The sequence below is a fragment of the Bos grunniens genome, chromosome 15 (assembly GCF_055505025.1).
Source record: "Bos grunniens cultivar Pamir isolate PY7600 chromosome 15, Bosgru_T2T1.0, whole genome shotgun sequence".
NCBI classification, from domain to species: Eukaryota; Metazoa; Chordata; class Mammalia; order Artiodactyla; family Bovidae; genus Bos; species Bos grunniens.
Window position 1 is genome coordinate 29072164 of NC_141179.1, and position 24942 is coordinate 29097105.

The 24942-nt window shown below is 46.7% G+C and overlaps 1 protein-coding gene across 3 annotated transcripts in view; it reads right to left on the reverse strand.

The window, feature by feature from the left end:
* Positions 1–15780: 15780 nt before the first annotated feature.
* The window catches only part of TMPRSS13 (transmembrane serine protease 13), a 32681-nt gene continuing 23519 nt past the window's right edge, over positions 15781–24942 (reverse strand). For all 3 annotated transcript variants that reach the window (XM_086339446.1, XM_086339445.1, XM_086339444.1), the window contains 4 exons: positions 20674–20772; positions 18242–18384; positions 17938–18090; positions 15781–17262 (listed from right to left, as the gene is read on the reverse strand). In XM_086339446.1, the coding sequence (XP_086195572.1) occupies positions 17236–17262; positions 17938–18090; positions 18242–18384; positions 20674–20772 (422 nt within the window). In that variant the 3' untranslated portion in view covers positions 15781–17235. The remainder of the gene's footprint in view (positions 17263–17937; positions 18091–18241; positions 18385–20673; positions 20773–24942) is intronic.

Sequence of the window (24942 nt, forward strand, 5' to 3'; positions counted from 1 at the left end):
AGGATGTTGCGGCCAGGAAGCCACTGCAGCCACCCTGCCGGCGTGCCCTGAGGGAACTCAGGATGGGGACAAACAGGCTGCCTGCCGTCAAGCCATCAGCCTCTGTAGCTGCCCCCAGCTGACTGAGGGGGATTCAGGATGGAAAAGAATAGGATACTGACACTATATAATTGAGGTACATATCAAAGGAATGATTTTTTTCTTTTTGCTGCTTGGCATGCAGGATCTTCAGCATGTGGGATATTAGTTCCCTGACCAGGAATGGAACCCATCCCCTCTGCAGTGGAAGCACAGAGTCTTAACCACTGGACCACTGGGTATATCCCCGAAGGAACGATTTCATTAAGCTAGACTCTTGCCTCTTTCCATACAGAGAAAATTGCTAAAGTTCTGGGATAACAGACTTCGACACTGTGGAGGTGTAGAAGTTAAACTCTTCTGAAAAACAGCGGAGCATTTTCAATAAATATATAGACAGCCCTACTTACAGGAATGTACCTTTAGGAGATCATTGCTTTAGAATGAAGCATGTACAAAGAAATTTATGACATAAGTGTTTGTAATATCAAAATCTGAAAACTAACTATCCTATTAAAACATCACCTGATTAAATTGGTACATGGATACTATGGGGGCTTCCCCGGTGGCAGTAGTGGTAAAGAACCCACCTGCCAAGCAGGAGACATAAGAGACTTGGATTCAATCCCTGGGTTGGGAAGATCCCCTGGAGGAGGGCCTGGAAACTCCACTCCAGTATTCTTGCCTGGGTAATTCCATTGCCAAAGGGGTCTGGAAGGCTACAGTCCATGTGCAAACAGTCAGACACGACTAAGCACACACACATACATACATACTATGGAGTATTCTACAATTATTAAATATGATAATATCCACCCCCTTGGGGAAGATGTGTATCTCTTATTGTTGAGAAAAAAAGGAAACAACATACAAAATAATCTGTAAAATATGACCCCACTCATATAAAATTGTAGACCTCTCTCTATGAATGCATAGAGAGTGTTCTAGAAAGATTTTACCAAAGTGCCAACCAATAATATATACTTCTGGATGGTGGGATTTAAAGTGATTTTTACTTTCTTCTTTGCAGTAGTACCTACTATTATACTAGTTGTTGAGTAATTAAATGAGATCATAAACTGATGATATGGAAAGTTTATGCTTGACAAATAAACAGTACCTTTTATGTATATTATCTCATAGTTTTTAGGATCGTTTGGATTTTTAAAAAAATGCTCCTATAGTGAGAAATCCCTGTAGGAGGGCATGGCGACCCTCTCCAGTATTCTTGTCTGGAGAATCCCCATGGACAAAGCCTGGCGGGCTGCAGTCCATGGGGTCTCAAAGAGTCGGACACGACTGAGCGACTAAGCACAGCACAACACACAGTGAGAATTAAATTACAAAATTACAAACACAATCAAGCTTTAAAAGAAAAAGGCCAGAGTATAAAGGGGCAGGGAGGGGATGCCATGATGTGGGTGTGTGTCCCCCACCCCAACCACAGTCCTGCTCCCAGCACTCAATGCAGTCCCAGACTAGTGAGTGCTGGTGACAGTGTGTTGAATCCAGCAGAATTTGGGGCATCTATTCATCCTGTTAGGAGGATTATCAGAGAAGAACCTGATGGCGTTCTGATCTCTAGTCCCAACCTCAGAGCAGACCCCACCCAGATTTCGTCTCTAGTATTGACACTCTTGGCCATGCTTCCCCAGTCCCAGGCAGAATGATCGAAGTGTTTCTTAGAAGAAGTAGAGCACTGGCTGGGGATACATCAAGCCCAGGACGTTAAGAAATGCAAATTCCCAATCACTCTTTCTCCCACCCACTGAGCTCTTCATTAAACTGCAATTAAATAAGCAGCCCTCTTCTTCAACAAGACCCAGCATCACCACATAAAGCTGACAGCCTTAGCCCTCTACACAGGTGTGATTGTTCACTTTTTGCTGAGAGTGAGCAGGGAGGGTGAGATCAAGATATGGTTCCGGTAGAATTTCCAGAAAGTGCCTATCCAAAATCAATACCTGTGGCTTTCCCTTTTTTGTCTTGTGTGGTCTAATATGTGCACGTGAGCTAAGTCACTTCAGTTGTGTCCGACTCTGCAACCACCTGGTCTGTAGCCCGCCAGGCTCCTGTGTCCATGGGATTCCCTAGGTAAGAATACTGGAGTGGATTGCCATGCGCTCCTCTAGGGGACCTTCCTGAACCAGGGATCAAACCCCCATCTCCTGTGTGTCCTGCATTCCTAGGCAGGTTCTTAACCACTAGCGCCACCTAGGAAGTCCCATGGTCTAATGCAGCTGTCCTCAAAGTGCAGTTGCTGAGGACCCCAGAAGGTGTCCTGAGACTTTTCAGGGGATCAGCAGTGTCAAAACTATTTTCATAATAATGCTGTGAGGTCATTTGCCTTTTTCACTGTGTCGACTTTTGCACCAATGATACAAAAGTAATGGTACACAAAACTATCACAAATTAAGGCTGCTTACCTCAAATTGAGCCCATTTTTGCACGAAATGCTCCCTTGGTATCTCTAATTTTCATGAAGAGATCTCTAGTCTTTCCCATTCTGTTGTTTTCCTTTATTTCTTTGCATTGTTCGCTGAGGAAGGCTTTCTTATCTTTCCTTGCTATCCTTTGGAACTCTGCATTCAGCTGCTTATATCTTTCCTTTTCTCCTTTGCTTTTTGCTTCTCTTCTTTTCACAGCTGTTTGTAAGGCCTCCCCAGACAGCCATTTTGCTTTTTTGCATTTATTTTCCATGGGGATGGTCTTGATCCCTGTCTCCTGTACAATGTCACAAACCTCTGTCCATGGTTCATCAGGCACTCTGTCTATCAGATCTAGTCCCTTAAATCTATTTCTCACTTCCACTGTATAATCATAAGGGATTTGATTTAGGTCATACCTGAATGGTCTAGTGGTTTTCCCTACTTTCTTCAATTTAAGTCTGAATTTGGCAATAAGGAGCTCATGATCTGAGCCACAGTCAGCTCCTGGTCTTGTTTTTGCTGACTGTATAGAGCTTCTCCATCTTTGGCTGCGAAGAATACAATCAATCTGATTTCAGTGTTGACCATCTGGTGATGTCCATGTGTAGAGTCTTCTCTTGTGTTGTTGGAAGAGGGTGTTTGCTATGACCAATGCGTTCTCTTGGCAAAACTCTATTAGTCTTTGCCCTGCTTCATTCCGTACTCCAAGGCCAAATTTGCCTGTTACTCCAGGTGTTTCTTGACCTCCTACTTTTGCATTCCAGTCCCCTATAATGAAAAGGACATCTTTTTTGGGTGTGAGTTCTAAAAGATCTTGTAGGTCTTCATAGTACCATTCAATTTCAGCTTCTTCAGCGTTACTGGTTGGGGCATAGGCTTGGATTACCATGATATTGAATGGTTTGCCTTGGAAATGAACAGAGATCATTCTGTCATTTTTGAGATTGCATCCAAGTACTGCATTTTGGACCCTTTTGTTGACCATGATGGCTACTCCATTTCTTCTAAGGGATTCTTGCTCACAGTAGTAGATATAATGGTCATCTGAGTTAAATTCACCCATTCCAGTCCATTTTAGTTCTCTGATTCCTAGAATGTTGACATTCACTCTTGCCATCTCCTGTTTGACCACTTCCAATTTGCCTTGATTCATGGACCTGACATTCCAGGTTCCTATGCAATATTGCTCTTTACAGCATCAGACCTTGCTTCTATCACCAGTCACATCCACAACTGGGTATTGTTTTTGGTTTGGCTCCATCCCTTCATTCTTTCTGGGGTTATTTCTCCACTGATCTCCAGTAGCATATTGGGCACCTACTGACCTGGGGGGTTCCTCTTTCAGTATCCTATCATTTTGCCTTTTCATACTGTTCATGTGGTTCTCAAGACAAGAATACTGAAGTGGTTTGCCATTCCCTTCTCCAGTGGACCACATTCTGTCAGACGTCTCCACCATGACCTGTCCGTCTTGGGTAGCCCCTCAGGTCATGGCTTAGTTTCATTGAGTTAGACAAGGCTGTGGTCCCTGTGATCAGATTGGCTAGTTTTCTGTGATTATGGTTTCAGTGTGTCTGCCCGCTGATCCCCTCTGGCAACACCTACCATCTTACTTGGGTTTCTCTTACCTTGGATGAGGGGTATCTCCTCACGGCTGCCCCTCCTGACCTTGAATGTGGAGTAGCTCCTCTCAGCCCTCCTGGGCCCGCACAGCCACTGCTCCTTGGACTAGAGGTAGCTCCTCTTGGCCGCTGCCCCTGACCTCAGACATGGGGTACTTCCTCTCGGCCGCTCCTGCACCGTCTCAGCCTGGTGCACTCGGTCAACGCCCCTGACCCTGGGTGAGGGGTAGCTCCTCCTGGCCACGCTTCTGCATGGTCCTAACAGAAGCAGAAGATATTAACAAGAGGTGGCAAGAATACACAGAAGAACTATACAAAAAAGATCTTCATGACCAAGATAATCACGATGGTGTGATCACTCACCTAGAGCCAGACATCCCGGAATGTGAAGTCAAGTGGGCCTTAGGAAGCATCACTATGAACAAAGCTAGTGGAGGTGATGGAATTCCAGTTGAGCTATTTCAAATCCTGAAAGACAATGCTGTGAAAGCGCTCCACTCAATATGCCAGCAAATTTGGAAAACTCAGCAGTGGCCACAGGACTGGAAAAGGTCAGTTTTCATTCCAATCCCAAAGAAAGGCAATGCCAAAGAATGCTCAAACTACCACACAATTGTACTCATCTCACACGCTAGTGAAGTCATGCTCAAAATTCTCCAAGCCAGGCTTCAGCAATATGTGAACCGTGAACTTCCAGGTGTTCAAGCTGGTTTTAGAAAAGGCAGAGGAACCAGAGATCAAATTGCCAACATCCGCTGGATCATTGAAAAAGCAAGAGAGTTCCAGAAAAACATCTATTTCTGCTTTATTGACTATGCCACAGTCTTTGACTGTGTGGATCACAATAAACTGTGGAAAATTCTGAAAGAGATGGGAATACCAGACCACCTGACCAGCCTCTTGAGAAACCTATATTCAGGTCAGGAAGCAACAGTTAGAACTGGACATGGAACAACAGACTGGTCCCAAATAGGAAAAGGAGTCTGTCAAGGCTGTATATTGTCACCCTGCTTATTTAACTTCTATGCAGAGTACATCATGAGAAACACTGGGCTGGAAGAAGCACAAGCTGGAATCAAGATTGCCAGGAGAAATCTCAGTAACCTCAGATATGCAGATGACACCAGCCTTATGGCAGAAAGTGAAGAGGAACTAAAAAGCCTCTTGATGAAAGTGAAAGAGGAGAATGAAAAAGTTGGCTTAAAGCTCAACATTCAGAAAACTAAGATTATGGCATCTGGTCCCATCACTTCATGGGAAATAGATGGGGAAACAGTGGAAACAGTGTCAGATTTTATTTTTTGGGCTCCAAAATCACTGCAGATGGTGACTGCAGCCATGAAATTAAAAGACGCTTACTCCTTGGAAGGAAGGCTATGACCAACCTAGATAGCATATTAAAAAGCAGAGACATTACTTTGCCAACAAAGGTCCATCTAGTCAAGGCTATGGTTTTTCCAGTGGTCATGTATGGATGTGAAAGTTGGACTGTGAAGAAAGCTGAGCACCGAAGAACTGATGCTTTTGAACTGTGGTGTTGGAGAAGACTCTTGAGAGTCCCTTGGACTGCAAGGAGATCCAACCAGTCCATTGTGAAGGAGATCAGCCCTGGGATTTCTTTGGAAGGAATGATGCTAAAGCTGAAACTCCAATACTTTGGCCACCTCATGCGAAGAGTTGACTCATTGGAAAAGACCCTGATACTGGGAGGGATTGGGGGCAGGAGGAGAAATGGATGACAGCAGATGAGATGGCTGGATGGCATCACTGACTCAATGGACGTGAGTTTGAGTGAACTCCGGGAGTTGGTGATGGACAGGGAGGCCTGGTGTGCTGAGATTCATGGGGTCGCAAAGAGTTGGACACAACTGAGTGACTGAACTGAACTGAACTGAACCACGAATTGAGGCCACAGCAACAGACTGTGTGCAGACACTGCGTCCTCCACCAGCACACACTTGCCAGATTTTAAGAGCGTCTTTGATGAAGTTGTAGTAGTAGTGTGCCTGCTGAGTCACGTCCGACTCTTTATGACCCCATGGCCTGGAGCCCACCAAGTTCCTCTGTCCATGGGATTCTCCAAGTCCAGGCAAAAATACTGGAGTGGGTTGCCATTTCCTTCTCCAGGGGATCTTCCCAACCCAGGAATTGAACCAATGTCTCTTCTATCTTCTGCATTGGCAGGCGGATTCCTTACCACTGAGCCACCAGGGAAGCCCCTCAATGAAGTGGTAGAAATAATTACTTATTGAAAAGTATTCATTATTTAGTCTCAATCCTGAATACATGTCTTTTTAGTACTCAGTGTGGAAAATGGTAAGTGTGAACAAGGCGCTTTGGTTGCATCCCAAAGTGCTAAGTTGTCTTGAGGAAAAACACTTGCATTTTTGAGCTGCAAGCTGAACTAGCCACTTTTTTCATGAAATACCATTTTTCCTTGAATGAAAATTAACAGACAAATGGCTATTCAGACTTGATAGTTGGCAATCATTTTCTCAAAAATGAACAAAATGAGCTTGTCACAGCAAGGAAAAGAACAGACAATACAGACAATATTTGTTGCTAGGGACAAAACTTAAACTCTCAACTGAAAATTAGAATTTTGGAAAATGTGCATCCTTCCCCATGGGGCTTGACTGATTTCCAATCCTTAAATACTCTTCTAACGAGAGCAGTAGTGATGTTAACACAAATTATTTTTGGTACTGTATAATGAAATATGTCAGCATTTGGAAGATGTTCATAACTCAGAATCAATATTTTCCAAATGACAGATTCATTATGTTACAAAATTAGACATGGGCCAAAGACCCATCCATTCAGGGCTTCCCAGGTGGTTCAGTGTTAAAGAACGCACCTGCCAAGCAGGAAACGTGGGTTCAATCCCTGGGTCAGGAAGATCCCCTGGAGAAGGAAATGGCAATCCACTCCAGTACTCTTGCCTGGAGAATTACATGAAGAGAGGAGCCTGGTGGGCTACAGTCCATGGGGTCACAAAGAGTTGGACACAACTGAGTGACTAAACAACAAGAAAAAACCCAGAGTGCAACACAGACCAGAGATTTTTAAAGTAACTGAGTAAAAAATTCATTGACAGGTTTTCATTCCACATTGCACCTGACCTTTAAGAAACTGCCACTTGTCAAGTCTGAGTACACTAAGTATCAAAAAAAGTATTCATAATTATCTGAAAGGCTAATAAAATAGATTTCCACTTTCCAACTCTATATTTGTATAATATTGAATTTTCTTTGTGTATTTCAACCAAAACAGTGTATCACAACAGACTGAACACTGAAGGAAGAATGAGAATCCAGTTCTTTCATTAAGCCAGACATTAAAGACAGTTGGAAAAATATAAAACAATGCCACTCATCTCCCTCTCTTTTGTTTAAAAATATTATTTCAATAAAAACATTATTTTCATTAATATTTAATTGCTTAGTTATAAATATAATGAAATGGTAACAGGATCTATGTGCTAAAAACTACAAAATCTAGATGAAGGAAATCAAGGAAAATCTAAATAAATGGATAGACATGTCATGTTCATGGTTTGGAAGACTCAGTGGTTAACACGTTAATTCTCTCCCAATTGATTGTAGATTTACACAATCACAGTCGAAATTCCAACAGGTTTCTTTATAGATTAAGCAAACTGGTTCTAAAATTTCTATGGAAATGTAAAGAACTAGAATAACCAAAATGATGCTGAAAAAGAACAGACTTGGAGCACTCACCCCGCCAACTTTAAGATATACTATGCTCCTGTTGTTCAGTCACTAAGTTGTGTCTGACTCTTTTGTGATCCCATGGACTGTAGCCAGCCAGTCCATGGGATTTTCCAGCCAAGAATACTGGAGTGGGTTGCCATTTCCTTCTCCAGGGGGTCTTCCTGACCAAGGGATCGAACCCAGGTCTCCTGCATTAGCAGGCAGTTTCCTTACCACTGAGCCACCTGTGAAGCCGAAGACATACTATAAGACAGGGTGGCACTGGTCAAGGATAGACACATAGATCAGGGCTTTCCTGATAGCTCAGTTGGTAAGGAATCCGCCTGCAATGCAGGAGACCCTGGTTCAATTCCTAGGTCGGGAAGATTCGCTGGAGAAGGGATAGGCTGCCCACTCCAGTATTCTTGGGCTTCCCTTGTGGCTCAGCTGGTAAAGAATCTGCCTGCAATGTGGGAGACCTGGGTTCGATCCCTGGGTTGGGAAGATCCCCTGGAGACGGGAAAGGCTACCCACTCCAGTATTCTGGCCTGGAGAATTGCAGGGACAGTATTGTCCATGGGGTCGCAAAGAGTCAGACACGACTGAGTGACTTTCACTTTCACTTTCGAACACAAAGATCAGTGGAACAGAATAGAGTCTAGAAATAAACCTGTGCAAACATGCTCAATTGATTTTTGACAAAATCCAAAGACAATTGGATAGGAAAAGTTGCAGTCTTCTCAACAAAAGGTGTTAGAACAACCTGGCATCCATTTGCAAACAAAGAAACAAACAAAAAAATAGACCTCAATCTATAACTCAATGGTATCCAAAAAGTAACTCCAAATGCTTCTCAGGTTCAAGTGTAAAACTTCAAACAATAAAATTCTTGAGAGAAACTATCAGCAAAAGATCTTCTTGCGCTTGGATTTGGCAGAGTTCTTAGCACAATCCGAAAAAAAAGGAACCTGATAAGTTGGAATTCACCAAATTAAAAACTTGCTCTGTAAGGACACAATTAAGAGAACAAAAAGCCTGGTCGTATGTGGAGAAAATATTTACAGATCATATATTCAACAAAGACTAGTATTTGAACTATGTATAGAACGCTCAGGACTTCCCTAGTGACCCAGCGCTTAAGACTCTGAGCTGCCTGTCCAGGGGATGCGGGTTTGATCCCTGGTCAGGGAACTAAGATCCCACATGCTGCCCGGCATGGCCAAAAAATAAAGGTAAATAAATAAATCTTTGAAAAGAAAAGAACTCTCAAAACTCAATAATAAGAAACAAACCAAAAAACAGGCAAAGGATCTGAACAGGGATTTCACTGAAGACGATAGGTGGATGACAAATAACACACAAAACGATGCTCAATATCATTAGTCATCAGAGAAATGCAAGTTAAAACCACAGTGAGATGCCACTGCATGTCTGTTAGCAGGGCTCCAACAAAAAGTACTGACAATACCCAGAACTGGAGCAGATAGGGAGAAACTAGAACTCTTTCTTTTTTCTTGGAGTATAATTGCTTTACAGTGTTGTGTTAGTTTTGGCTGTACAATGAAGTGAAGGAACCACATATATGCATATATCTCTTCTTCCTTGGATTTCCCTCTCATTTAGGTCACCGCAGAGCATTGGGTAGATTTCCCTGTGTTATACAGTAGATTCTCATTAGTTACCTATTTTGTACATGGAGCAACTAGAACTCTTACGCAGCAGGTGGGAATGTAAAAAGGTACAGCCCCTCTGAAAACAGCCTGGCAGTTTCGTACAGAGTTAAACATATGATAACCATAATGTCAGGCTTCCCAGGCGGCGCTCGTGGTAAAGAACCTGCCTGCCAATGCAGGAGACATAAGAGATGCAAGTTCGATCCCTGGTTCAGGAAGATCTCCTGGAGGAAGGCAAGGCCACCTACTCCAGTATTCTTGCCTGGAGAATTCCATGGACAGAGGAGCCTGGCAGGCTACAGTCCATAAGGTTGCAAAGAGTCGGACATGACTGAAGCGACTTAGTATGCATGCACGCAACCATGATGTCACCTAGGGTAATTTATCCTAGAAGAATGAAAACTTAGGTTCTCATGATAATCTGTGTACAATCATAGAGATCTATGGTGATCTTGATTTCTGCCATGATCTCATCAAGAAAGAATGGCTTTTCCCCTAGAGAGAAATTATTTGCCTTTGTCATAGGTCAAAAAATTCCAACACACTGTAGTGTACATAAAAGAGACAGGCCTGGACTGCCCTTGTGGTCTGGTGGTTAAGAATCTGCCTGCCAATGCAGGGAACATGAGTTTGATTCCGGGTCCAGGAAGAACCCACATGCCTTGGGGCAACAAAACCCATGCACCACAACTTCTGAGACGGTGCTCTAGAGTCTGTGTGCCGCAAATACTGAAGGCTGTGTCTAGAGCCTGAGCTCTGCAGCAAGAGGAGCCACAGCAGTGAGAAGCCCAGGCACCACAACTGGAGAGCAGTCCACTCATCATAACTAAAGAAAGCCCATCCAGCACAGCCCAAACCAACAGATGAATAATTTTTCTTTTTTAAATGACAGAGACAGGTCTGAGTTGTCTGCAAAGAGAGAAGGGCTTTGGGGGTTGAAGAGTGGAGAGCAGCCTGAGATTGACCCAGGGAGAGTGGGGTTCCTGAGACTAGGGGTACAGAGAGCAGCAGGTTTGTGAGCTACTCCTTTTACCTGTAATCCTCTAAGGGGATCTGCGATGGCTGCAGACTGAGTACCCCACCAGGAGCACGGTGGACAGGCTGTCCTGGGGCTGAGTTTCTGGGGGAAGAACATGAAGAGAGATGTTTTCCAGCCAGGATGAGGCAGTTCAAAGTCAGATTTTAATCTGGTTTTAAAAAGAAAGATGACATTTCTTGTACTTTAATGATGTAGAGCAAATTCCTACCGGCTCCACTGATATTGGTTAGAAAATCCAGGGCTGGATGAGATGGTTCAGGGTGAGTATATACCCTGAGAAGAGAGTTGGTGTCCTAGGGACACCTTTAATAGAGTTTATGGAAGACAGAAGGAACAGCCAGAGGGTCAGGAGGAGAATTGGGAGAACTTGATGCCGCAGAAGCTGCAGCAATTTCACAAAGTAGGAAGTACTCGAGAGTGAAATGCTGCAGTTTCAGAGTTCTGGTAAGATGAGGACTAAAAAAGTTTCCGTTTCCATCAGATTTGGCAATGTGGCGATTCACAGACGTGACGGGGTAGGAGCCAGATGGCCGTGGATGGACGAGTCCACCAGAAACAAAGATGTGTGTGCCCTCACAGCCCTGAATTGTCAGCTTCTTTGACTGAGCAGTCAGATGCCACCAGAGCAGGGCCAGGGACAGGAAGCCATCCTGGTCCCATCAGTGAATGAGAGAGCTGAGTGAGCTCAATTCAGTGCGTTGCCATGGCTTAGAGAAGCCACCAGTAGGGGAGGGCAGGTGGTAGTGCCATCTGCTCGGAAGATCAGCCCATTGCTAGGAGACTAAGAGGAAAGTTCCTAAACCCTGAAGATAATAGTCAAATATCCCTCTCCTATGACACTTGTTGGGTGAAGGCATATGGAGGTGAAAGACCTATCCTTTTTGTTTCAAATTTGATGTTTGTTGAGACATCATAATACGGCCAATCACTTTGCCCTGTGTGTTTACATGCATCCTCCCACTTCATCCTGCACCAAAGTGTGGGCTGGATACACCCATCTCACATACGAGGAAACAGAGATCGGCTTGCCCAAGAACAGAGAGCCACACAAGCGGCCGAGCCTGGAGGTACCTGGAAGAATTTGTACCTCCAGGTACTTGGTTTCCAGCTCCAAGGTTCTCTCCACTGCAACATAGCATAATTAGGAGGAATTATTCCAATAAGGGGCTTCCCTGGTGGCTCAGTGGTAAAGAATCCTCCTGCCAATGTAGGAGACATGGGTTCGATCTCTGGGTTGGGAGGATCCCCTGGAGGAGGAAATAGCAACCCACTCCAGTGTTCTTGCCTGAGAAATCCCATGGACAGAGGAGCCTGGCAGGCCACACTCTATGGCAAAAGAGTGAGACACGACTTAGCGACTAAACAACAACAGCAACAACATTCAAAGAGGATTCCCGGCTCCTTCCTCATATGAAAAGTGAAGAACTTCTGGGACTTGGGGCTTAGACAGAAGAGATGGTTTGTCATACCCACTGATTTCACTGACAGGAACTGAGCGTGGAGGACCAAAGGCCAAGCCGTGCTCCTCCCTTCTCAAAGGACTCACCTAATAAAGCCTCCTGCCTGGGCCGTCCCAGCTGCTTATCCCCAGAGCATGGCCCTCCGTGTTCCCTGGGTGGGCCCGCTGTAGGACCAGTATGGAGCTTGCTCCCTGGATGAGTGGCAGTGTCAGGGAACAGGAAGCCTGAGCCAGAGCAGAGGAGGTACGGAATGAGTGGCACGCACTTCTTGGAGTCACCTACACACATCGAGGAGACGTGGAGGCGTCCTGGAGCTGTGGCATGTCATGGCATGGGAGGGAAACCACCCACTTGGGGGTTGGGGGTGCAGGAGGTGCCAGGGGGCCTCCTCCCATCCGTGAATCATTTGTCCCGGGTTCTAGAAACTGCCTGCTCTAAGTTCAGGTCATGTGACGCTCTGAGGGATGTGCCCATCCTCCTGGGATGTTGTCCACCCTGCCCCTCGCACAGCGGAAGCCTGGTGGAGAACGGAAAGATCCGTGGAGCCAGATGGCAGACCCCAGGAGAGGGCAGCTAGGAAGACTCCACCTGTTTTTTAAAACAGCTTTTAACATCAGACAGCCTGGTGTCAAAGTCCAGCTCTGCCACTTAGTAGCTGTTAGTTTTGGGGGAAGCTTATTTCACTTCTCTTGGCCCTGTTTCCTCATCCGTAAACCAGAGGCCATAAAATGCGTACTCCAAGCTCACAGGAGATAATACACATCGAGTGTTGCACAGTAGCTGGCATACAGCAGAGGCTAGCTGTTATTGTCATTATCCTCATCATTATCATTACGAGGAGCTCTCCATGTGCATCTCCCAACGTCCTTCCAATTTCATCAGAACATTGGCTGAGCAATTATGGGCAACAATAGCTCTTGGGAACCTAACCAAACCCCAGAGGCAGCTGGATGGGCAGCGAGGCTGTAAGTGGCTCCTCCTCCAAAGTGTCATCTTCATCTGCCGTGTTCCTGACGCATTCACTTGACCCTGCCCCTCTCCACCGGGAAATTCCAGGGAAATTCAGCCGTCAACAGAGCTGACAAAGCCAGAGAGTTTTACTGGTGCCTGGAGAATGCCTGGGACCCAGCGAACACAGGACAGTGTCGCCAGCAAACCCTCCCCTCAGTACACACACCCATCTCCCTGGAGATTCTGGATCAATTTGGGAAGTCACATCCCCCACCCTCCATGAGTTTTTTCTTTCTGTTTTTTTTTTTTTTTTTTTTTTTAATATATCTCTAAGGTACTTTGGCTTCCCAGGTGGCACTAATGGTAAAGAACCTGCCAATGCAGGAGATTTAAGAGACACGGGTTCAGTCCTTGGGTTGGGAAGATCCCCTGGGAGGAGGGCATGGCAACCCACTCCAGTGTTCTTGCCTGGAAAATTCCATCAACAGAGGAGTCTGGAGGGCTCCAGTCCACGGGGTCGCAAAGAGTCGGACACAAGTGAAGCGACTTAGCACACAGCACGACATGGCGAAGGTATCTTAGTCTAGCTGGGAAATTCTGAGATTCTCCCAGCCTCTTCCTTAATTCTTTATTTTTATTTTTTGTTGCACTGGGGCTCCGTTGCTGCACACGGGTTTTCTCTAGTTGCAGTGAGCGGGGGCTCCTCCGTGTTGCAGTGTGTGGGCTTCTCTTTGCGGTGGCTTCTCTCGGTGTGGAACACAGGCTCTAGGCTAGAGGGCTTCAGTAGTTGTAGCCCTTGGGCTCAGCAGCTGTGGTGCATGGGCTTAGTTGCTCTGCAGCGTGTGGAGTCTTCCTGGACCAGGGATCAAACCTGTGTCCCCTGCATTGGCAGGCGGATTCCTATCCACTGCACCACAGGGGAAGTCCTTATGATTTTTACAGCCTCTATAGATGTCCTGGGCCTAAGGAATACTTTTATTTTTTTCCATTTAGAGATTGCTCTTTCTCTTACCTCCCCTGAACATGCACATGCCTTGTTCAGTTGATCAGTCGTGTCCGATTCTTTGTGACCCCATGGACTGCAGCAGGCCAGGCTTCTGTGTCCATCTCCAGCTCCCAGAGCTAGCTTAAACTCATGTCCATTGAGTCGGTGATGCCATCCAACCATCTTGTGCTCTGTCGTCCCCTTCTCTTCCTGCCCTCAATCTCATGCTGTTTTCACCCCAGCATCAGGGTCTTTTCACATACGCCTGCTACTGCTGCTGCTGCTAAGTCGTTTCAGTAGTGTCCGACTCTGTGCGACCCCATGGACTGCATACGCCTGCACCCCTGCAAATCAATTTCTGCTCTAGGAAGCCAAGAGAGGAAGGAAAGGGTCTGGTTCCTTAGGAAACAGGAACAGAAATGGCCTAAGCTCTAACTCTCTGCCCCAAGGCCTGGCTTTTGGGATCTGACCAGCTTCCTCTGGGAGACAGAGATGGCTGCTTATCCTCCAAAACAAGTGTTCGCTCCTGCCTGGGAACTGCCCAGGACCACTTTTCTTAGGGCCTTTCCCACTTGATCTAGTTGGTGCCACGTGACACGTGGACAGCCATAAAATATGAGTGAAGTGCTATGGATCACTTCTGAGTCAGAGCGTTTAAGAAATGGATCTGCCTTCTTCACGTTTTCTTTCCTCTGTCCTCTCACTGGAAGCAGATGACAAAGTCAACTAGGCTGAAAAAATCTGAGTCCCTGAAAAATCACGTGAAAGCAAGGCTCCCATTGGCTGCTGCTGCTGGGTCGCTTCAGTCGTGTCCAACTCTGTGCGACCCCATAGACGGCAGCCAACCAGGCTTCCCGTCCCTGGGATTCTCCAGGCAAGAACACTGGAGTGGGTTATGAGACATAAGCTTTGATTGCGTCAAGCCACTGAGATCATGGGAAATTGTGGGATCTGTGACAGCAGTTGTGTTACCCCTATTGCTCATCCAGTGGGCCTGGCACATGCCCCCACCTCCTGCTTTGTCATGCAGATGGAACGAGAAAATGATTGGAGGAAGGATTTGCCCTGGCACTGGTGGGGGGAATTAAACACTCTGGTGGTGTCCAAAGGCCAGGCCTATGCAGGCAGGCCTGGAGAATTCTGTGCTCATGGCTAGAGGCACAAGTGTGTGTAGTGGGGGTGGTGTGGGTGCTGGGCATTAAATGAGGTCAATAATATAAAAGAGGTCAATATATTAAATGCAGGAAAAGTCAGTATGGAGCAAGAAGGACTAGATCTTTTAGAAGAGGCCAACGGAACCACCCATCCACTTCTCTTGGAAACAGTTGAGTAAGCATTGGGGCTTCTTCGTAAACATGCCTTTTGCTGAGCTGGCAAAGTCAGAGGCAGAGAAAGAGGAAGGAGGCAAAAAGGACTGCTGGACTGCTCTTCCCCCCCACCCATCTGCTTGGTGAAGACTCACGTGCTCTTTAAGATTCATTTCAAACCTCACCTCCTCTGGGAAGCCTTCCCTGACCTCTCTAGGTGAGGCTGCAGGCTGTGTTCCAGGCACAGTGTTCACACTGAATCACAGCTTCCATCACACTGGGTCATGACCTTGAGTTCCTGAGGACCACTGTTGTTTTTGTACCTCCTGGGCCTGGTACAAGTTCCTAGCACAGGGCAGGCACCAGTATGATGGGTAAAGGAATAAATAAATGAATCATGATTAAATGAGCAGAACCCAAAGCTGAGGAACCAAAACTAAGAACCAAACTGAGGATGCCTGAGCATCTGGGTAGACAGCCTCAGTTTTCTACCCACGGTACCACTGAAACATCCAATGACAAATTTTTCAGGTCACATAATTTTTATTGTTGAAGATCTGCTGGGGTGCTGTGGACATGAACAAGCTGTTCCCAGCCCCAGCCTTGATAACATATCACCAGCCCCCTCAGAACCTTCGGAGCCATGCTAGCCAATCCCAGCTGCTCTTCTAGAACAGTCTATCCCCCAAGCAGCCACCTGCCTGAGCTGGGCTGGGCTGATCTGCTTGGACCCCACTTCTGGGAGTCAGAGCACCACCAGATAGGCCCAAGGGAGGCAGGAGACAGCGGGAGGACCAAGTGCCCCAGAGAAAAGGATGCAGAAGATCCGGGACTTCAGCTGACTCAGAGGCCAAACTCACTGATGCCCAGCCGGAGCGGCAACTCATATTCTTCAGAAAAGCAGTTTGGAGGCAGCCTGGGGACAGAGTCAGCTTTCTCTCTGAGGCAGTTTTCATGGCAACACTGTGTCCCTGAGAAGGTGAAAGATGAGGAAAGCTGAGAAGAAATTCCAAAGTTCCAGGACATCCCTGTGTACCAGAGATGCCCGTCCGCCTGGATTGTCCCAGGCTCTGGGGCCAACAGAGAAGCAGCATCGGTTCCTTCGGATACAGCCCTCGGATACAGCAGCACTGTGGCTGTCTTGGTGATGGATTTGCTTCCCTGAGTATCTCAAAGGGCCCCTTCATCTGGCCCCTTGAGGCCAAGAGCATTCCATGGGATGCCAGGGGGACACAGCTGCCAGGAGTCCCTCAGAGTTCTTGGGGCGATTGAGTGGCTAGCTCTCTTGGCTCCTGGAATTTTGGGAGAAACTTTAAATAATACATTTATTTCTGTTACTTGAATATAAAAATGAAATGAAGTTTGCCTCCAACAGCCTGTGACCGAATGAAGACAGTAAGCCCTGTCCTGAGTGGTCAGCGTGCACAGCCACGGCGCGGCCCCTCTCCGCATCCAGCGAGAGGGCTGAGAAGGGGCGGGATGGGCCGAAGGTCAACAGGAGTATCTTCCCACTAGAGGCGGTCCAGGCACTCGGTGAAATCTGATACTGTCCCCTGCTGGCGGTGATGGCTGGGCCACAGGGGGCTGCCTGTTCTGGACTAGTCTCCAGTGAGGGTGGGGAAACAAGAATTCCTGACATGGCCTTCCAGACCGTCCCTGGGCTCCGCCTCCTCCATCCGTGATGGACACTTCCGTGTCGGGGAACCCCTCCTGGGGCCCAAAGGGTTGTCTTCAGGTGATTTCCAGCCGGGGGTTTGGGAAGAGCTGACAGCTCTCCTGATTTCTGAGGACCGTGGGAGAGCAGTGACACACACATGTAAACATACACACACGTGTGTATTCACAGAGGCAGCAGACAGTGGAGGTGGCAGTAACGATGGTGTCTGGTGGCCTTTAGCCCAGAGGAGGTTGCAAATGGCTCGGTCCCTTTGGCCAGAGTCTTCACGGCGGACTCTGTGAGATGACGCAGGACAGCTGCTTACGATTTCCGGAACCGCATCTCCCTCTGAGGACGAAAAGAGAGAGAACAGAGTGAAGCGGGGCTGGGTGTGCACAGGACGGGATGCGGGCTCAGAGCCTAAAATTCAGCCCAGCTGCCACGGGGCACTGTCCCTCAGAGAAGAGGGGCAGCCAAGGGGACAAGGTGGAAGTGGTTTCTGAGAGACCCACCACCCTGGATTTGCAGAGCAACCTTCCCCACCCCTACCAGAGTTCTCTCTGCCTGGGTGGAGAAGGGAAGGGCCGGCTCAGCTACAGGAAGGATGGGGGTCCAGGGGAGGCAGGGGCTGGACTGGGTCAGCAGAAGTGGGGTAGACCTCCCCTTCCCGCTGCCCAGCTTCCTGGGAGACCAACCTCCTGCCAAGGAGGGGAGGCCTCCCCGACTCCATGCTGGGGAGAGGAGAGGGATCCTGGGGGCTGGCCCCCAGCTTGGTCCCCACCCCTTTCCAACCCTCTGAGCTCTGTTTTGCAGGAGGAAAAGGAGGGGAAGAAGTCCAGGCAGCTGGGGTTGGCCAACATTTGACACCTGTCCTGTCCTGTCCTGGCAACTTCTGAACACACCCAACAGCAGAGGGGTGCGGAGACCTGGCCAAGACCCTGGGGAAAGGCCAGGCCTGCTTCCAGGCACCCCACCTTGGGGGATCCCCGCCTGCTGGGAACACGCCTCCAGCAGGGCTCTCACCTCCATCTTGCTGTATATCCAGGGGAGCACTTCCGTCACCTTGGTGTACACGCCAGGTTTGTTCCTCTGGCCACAGCCCGTGCCCCAGCTGGTGACTCCTGCCAGGTACCAGCGGCCGTTCTGCTCACAGACCAGAGGCCCCCCGCTGTCTCCCTGCGAGGGAGCACGCCCATCAGCAGGGTGGGAAAGGTGGCCCTTGAGCAGGAAACGGTGGGCCCCCGACTCTCCCTCCGACTACACCACCCCAACTTTCCTCCCTTCCCTCTGGGTCCCAGGACTGAGCCCCACGCAGAAGCAAGCCCACCTGGCAGGAGTCTCTGCCTCCTCGCAGGTCCCCCGCGCACATCATCCTCGGGGTAAGGTAGCTGTCGTAGACCAAGTAGTCATTGCACTTCTTGAAATCAATGAGGTTGACCTGCACCTCCCGGAGAAAAGGGGAAGTCCTCTCTTCAGTGTGGTGGGGTGGAGGAGAGAGAGGGTGGGAAGGGAGTGAGACTCCAGGCGGCTTTGAGGCCTTCCAGCTGCCCACCCCAGGCCCCAGACTGGCAACCTCCCAGGCGTGGAGGGTACCATTCCCATGGTGGGTCACCCAGGACACAGGAGCACATACAGCCTCACACCAGACACAAATCACTACACAGAACAGAGACACACATGCAGAGACAAACCCACAAGCCTATCAGGCTGCCTGACACGCGCACAGTGCTTTTCTGCATTCAAAACAGAAAAGATAGAACGAAAACCCAAAAGAACTTTTCAGTCAACACAATAGATCACTTTATTTGCTTTTGGTAATGATGTGCTTTAAGGAGAGCAGGTGTGATGAACCCACTTACAGAAGGAGAAATTTAGGGCTGAAGAAGGACTTGCCCACAGTCAGAGGTAGCACTGTGGTAAAAAACCCACCTGCCAGTGCGGGAGGCATAAGAGATGCAGGTTTGATCCCTGGGTTGGGAAGATCCCCTGGAGGAATGTGTGGCTACCCACTCCAGTATTCTTGCCTGGAGAATCCCGTGGACAGAGGAGCCTGGTGGGCTACAGTCCATAGGGTTGCAGAGAGTCAGACACGACTGAAGCGACAGAGCAGGCATGCACAGGCACCCAGCTAGTCAGTTAGAGAGCTAAGGTCAGAACAAGGCTGCTCCCAGCCAGTCACTTCATCCCATGAGCAAGGTCTTGACACCTGCCAGTCTCATGAGTCTCACGGCAAGGCCAGCTGACTACCGTGCTTTCCTGCCCAGTATCCACAATCCGACAGAACTGACACCAGACAAGGCCGCCCAGTCATCATGATGAAGTGAGGGAAGACCAAACCACTTTCTAACCTTGTTTCAGCCCAGACAAAAACAAGGTAGGTCACATCACACAAGGACCAAAGGGCCTCCTCTTCCAGCCAGAATGAGCAGCTGCTGCTTCTTCATTTCTTCATCAACTATAGTTTTAGGCTCAGTCTACTGACTCTTTCTAGACGAGGTTAGTAAGATATCTGAGTGCTATCCCAAGCACTTGGGAGTCCTATCCCAAGATCACAGGTGAGAGGCTTTGCACCAATGCCACAGGCATGGAGCCCAGAACCAAGGCCACCTCCAAAACTGATTAAGTCCCATTGTAACCATTGCCAAAAGCCCCCCTGATCATCACCAGCAGGCTTCCGGACCCCAAATTAGGCAAAAATGCCCAGCCCGGTGCTCACCCTATAGCACACTTGCATGCATGCTATCACTTCAGTCATGCCCAACTCTTTGCAACCCTATGGACTGTAGCCCACCAGGCTCCTCTGTCCATGCAAGAATTCCCAGCAAGAATACTGGAGTGGGTTGCCATGCCCTCCTCCAGGGGATGTTCCCAACCCAGGGATTGAACCTGTGTGTGCTGCATTGCCAGAAGACTCTTTACCACTGAACCACCAGGGAAGCCCGGCTTTGATGTATATGTAGGTGTGTATATACACACATTCATATCCAGGCCCATGAATCTATATACCCAAACCTTCATCTAGGTAGACCCTCATCTCAATACCCCTACAAATCACCCCATATACAGAAGCACATGTATAGTTTTTCTGATAAGCAACCTGAGGTGACCTCTAAAAATGGTTCACTATTCACTTGATCCAGAAGACGCCACAAAATTGTGCAAACCAAGAGGTTCAAATCTTCATGTTCACTCTAGGAACACTAACGAAACTGCCCAGGCCATTAAGGGTATGCATATCTGAAAAGCTACCAAGTATCTGAAGGGTGTCACTTTGAAAAAGCAGTGTGTTCCATTCTGTCGTCACAATAATGGAGCTGATACGTGTGCTCAGGTCAAACAGTGGGGCTGGAAAGGATCAGTGGGCCAAGAAGAGTGCTGAGTTTTTACAGCACGTGCTCAAAAATACAGAGAGTAATGATGAACTTAAGGGCTTAGATACAGATTCTCTGGTCATTGAGCACACCCAAGTAAGCAAAGCCTTCAAGATGGAGCACAGGACTTACAGAGCTCATGGTCGAATCAACCCGTACATGAGCTCTCCCTGCCACATGGAGATGATCCTTACTAAAAAAGCGCAGGTTTTCCTAAACCAGAAGAGGAGGTTGCACAGAAGAAAAAGATACCCCAGAAGATACTGAAGAAACAAAAATGGCCTGAAAATAAATGCCACAAAAAAATACAAGTAAAAGAAAAAAGAAAAGAAACACATGTATACAGTCAAACACACACACAACACACAGTCTAGCATCTGCCTCTCACCATCTGTCTCCTTGGTCTTGCCAAAGCCTGTGATCCAGCAGATCTCATTGAGGCCGAAGGTCTGTCCGTGCATGGGGAGGCAGGCAGGGTGGACATGAGCTGCGACAAGACCTCAAGACATCAGTGAAGGGAAGAGGCTGGAGGTTTTGGAGGGGTGCGAGGAGGGACAAGAATACCAACATCCTAGGACATCCTCCTTACCCCTAGAGTGCTCCTGAATCTTTCAAGGCCTTCAATTGACCAGGCAAGAAATTCAATCACTTTATCTTGACCCTCCAGTCTTCAGCGTACTCTCAGAGTCCCCCAGACATTCTGATTTTTCAGTGGTGCCATGTGGGCATATGCATGTGCCTTGGAGTTTCCCTGTGCCAAGCTGATACTGGGTGGCTGAGGGTGTCTCCACTCCAAGAGCGGCTGTCCTCACTGAGTCTCTTCCACACCTGTCCCCCAGAGCAAGGAGCAGTGCCGGCTAAATGCCTGGTATTATTGCCAAGATGTCTCAATGGTGGGTCCTGCTTGGTCTGGAGAGGGCAACCCTGGTTGGCCAGGGCCTGAGGCTCTCCCTCCAGGGTGAGACAACCTCACCAAGTTCGAAGAGCAAACCCCTAGAGGCACAGCCCATTAAACTCCTGCTCACTCGCTCCTGCACTCAGAATCATACAGAAGGTGCTATTGTGCATCAGTACATAAGTTCCCTATGAGAACTAACGTTCCCCTGTGGACTAGAGCACTGACCAGTTTGCAAGTGGAAAAGAGTTAATAGAAAGGATATTTGCTGTTGTTGTTTAGTTGCTTAGTCTGACTCTTTTGCGACCGTATGGATTGTAGCCCGCCAGGATCCTCTGTCCAAGTGATTTCCCAAACAAGAATACTGGAGTGGGTTGCCATTTCCTTCTCAAGGGGATTTTCCCGCCCCAGGGATAAAACCTAAGTCCCCTGCATTACAGGCAAATTCTTTACCCCTGAGCCACTGGGGAAGCCCTAGAGAGGATATTCGCAGTGTTATGCATGCTGCAGCTTCCTGTACCTAGAATTGTGCCTGATACATATAAAGTGCTCCTAGGAAGAAAGGAAGGGAAGGAGGGAAGGAGGAAGGGAGGGAGGGGGCAGAGAGGGAGGGAGGGAGGATAAATGTAAAATTTTTTTCCTATAAACTGGGAGTCTAACACATTTATCTGCTAGAGTGTAAACAAAAAGTAAATGAAGACATGGCACCAATTACTAACCAAAACCACGAAATACGACTTAAAATAGTCTATGCCTCTGAAAGCATTCCCCCTAAGATCAGGAACAAGACAAGGGTGTCCACTTTCCCCACTATTATTCGACATAGTTCTGGAAGTCCCACCTATAGCAATCAGAGAAGGAAAAGAGATAAAAGGAACCCAGACTGAAAAGAAAAAGTAAATCTCTCAGATGACAGATGACATGATACTGTACATAGAAAACCCTAAAGAGAGTATCAGAAAATTACTAGAGCTAATCAGTGAATTTAGCAAAGTTGCAGGGTACAAAATCAATACACAGAAATCACTTGCATTTCTGTATACTAACAATGAAAAATCAGAAAGAGAAATTAATGAGTCAGTCCCATTTACCATTGCAACAAAGAGAATTAAATATCTAGGAATAAACTTACCTAAAGAGATGAAAGAACTGTACACAGAAAATTACAAGACACTAATGAAAGAAATCAAAGATGACATAAACAGATGGAGAGATATACCATGTTCCTGGGTAGGAAGAATCAATATTGTGAAAATGACTATACTACCAAATGCAATCTACAGATTCAATGTAATCCCTATCAAATTACCAACAACATTTTTCACAGAACTAGAAAAAAAAAATTCACAATTCATATGGAAACACAAAAGACCCTGAATAGCCAAAGCAGTCTTGAGAAAGAAGAGAAAGAAAGAAGAATGCAGCTGGAGGAATCAAGCTTCCTGACTTAAGATTGTACTACAAAGCTACAGTCATCAAGACAGTATGATACTGGCACAAAAACAGAAATATAGACCAATGGAACAAGATAGGAAGCCCAGAAATAAACCCATGCACCTATGGGAACCTTATTTTTTATAAAGGAGGCAAGACTATATAATGGGGCAAAGACGGCCTCTTCAATAAATGGTGCTGGGAAAACTGGACAGCTACATGTGAAAGAATGAAATTAGAACACTTCCTAATACCATATACAAAAATAAACTCAAAGTGGATTAAAGACCTAAATGTAAGACCGGAAACTATAAAACTCTTAAAGGAAAACATAGGCAGAGCACTCAATGACATAAATCAAAGCAAGATCCTCTATGACCCACCTCCTAGAGTAATGGAAATAAAAACAAAAATAAACAAGTGGGACCTGATTAACTTAAAAGCTTTTGCACAGCAAAGGAAACTATAAGCAAGGTGAAAAGACAACCCTCAGAATGGGAGAAAATAATAGCAAATGAAACAACTGACAAAGGGTTAATTTCCAAAATATACAAGCAGCTCATACAACCAAATGCCAGAAAAACAAACAACCCAACCCCAAAGTGGGAAAAAAACCTAAACAGACATTTCACCAGAGAAAAAATACAGATGCGTAACAAACACAGGAAAAGATGCTCAACATCACTCATTATTAGAGAAATGCAAATCAAAACTACGAGATATCACCTCACACTGGTCAGAATGGCCATCATCAAAAAGTCTACAAATAGTAAATGCTGGAGAGGGTGTGGAGAAAAGGGAATGTTCTTGCACTGTTGGTGGGAATGTAAATTGATACAGCCACTATGGAAGACAGTATGGAGATTCCTTAAAAAACTAGGAATAAAACCACCATATGAGCCAACAATCCCACTCCTAGGCATATACCCTGAGGAAACCAAAATTGAAAAAGACACATGTATCCCATTGTTCATTACAGCACTATTTACAATAGCTAGAACATGGAAGCAACCTAGATGACCATCAACAGATGAGTGGATAAAGAAGTTGTGGTACATATACACAATAGAATATTACTCAGCCATAAAAAGGAATGCCTTTGAGTCCGTTCTGATGAGGTGGATGAACCTAGAACCTATTATACAGAGTGAAGTGAGTCAGAAAGAGAAAGAGAAATATCATGTTCTAACACATATATACGGAATCTAGAAAAATGGCACTCAAGAATTTACTTACAGGACAGCAATGGAGAAACAGACATAGAGAATAGATTTATGGACATGGGGAGAGGGAAGGAGAGGGTGAGATGCATGGAGAGAGTAACATGGAAACTTACTACCATATGTAAAATAGATAGCCAACAGGGATTTGCTGTATGGCTCAGGAAACTCAAACAGGGGCTCTGTAACAACCTAGAGGGGTGGGATGGGGAGGGAGATGGAAGGGAAGTTCAAAAGGAAGGAGATATACGTATACCTATAGCTGATTCATGTTGAGGTTTGACAGAAAACAACAAAATTCTGTAAAGCAATTATCCTTCAATAAAAAAATAAATTAATTAAAAAAATAAATAAGAACCTACTGTATCGCAAAAAAAAAATTAGTCTATACCTATTTTTGAGACATACAGCCTTAAAAACATGTAACACTAGTATATATCTACTTGAGTTTTTTAAGGGGTAATTAAATTTATCAGTGAGTTTTCACAAGCTTTCTCAGCTAGTACAGTAACTTCAAAGTGCTCAGCCTACCAGGCAGTTTAAGAAAATCTGCTCTGATTTCTAAACCAAAAATCAGGGCACATGGTCTGACCATAGGACTACATAAACCCTGCTGCTGCTGGGGCTGCTGCTGCTAAGTTGCTTCAGTCGTGTCCGACTCTGTGCGACCCCATGGACTGCAGCCTACCAGGCTCCTCGGTCCATGGGATTTTCCAGGCAAGAGTACTGGGGTGGGGAGCCATTGCCTTCTCCAACATAAACCCTAGCTATGATTTATAATGCTACAAAGATGCTTCTTGACCAGAAGTGGGGAGCAGGAAGGGGTGGCTATCAGAGTCTAGGGAGGGACTGCTGTAGTCTGAAAAGCACATGTAATGCTATAATAACTTAAATTTCATTTTACAAGTTATTTAATTGGATTTGGAATATCAGATAATATTAATAGGGGTTTGGGTTGATGCCAAGCGAGGTCCGGACGGTTAGCCAAATGGAGTCTGTGTTTGACAAGATTGGAAAGGCCTATTTTGGTCCTGCAGAATGCCTACCCCCTTTTATGTGTGCATAAGGGGCAAGGCACCGGCAGTAGGGCACCCCTCCGCTCACAGAG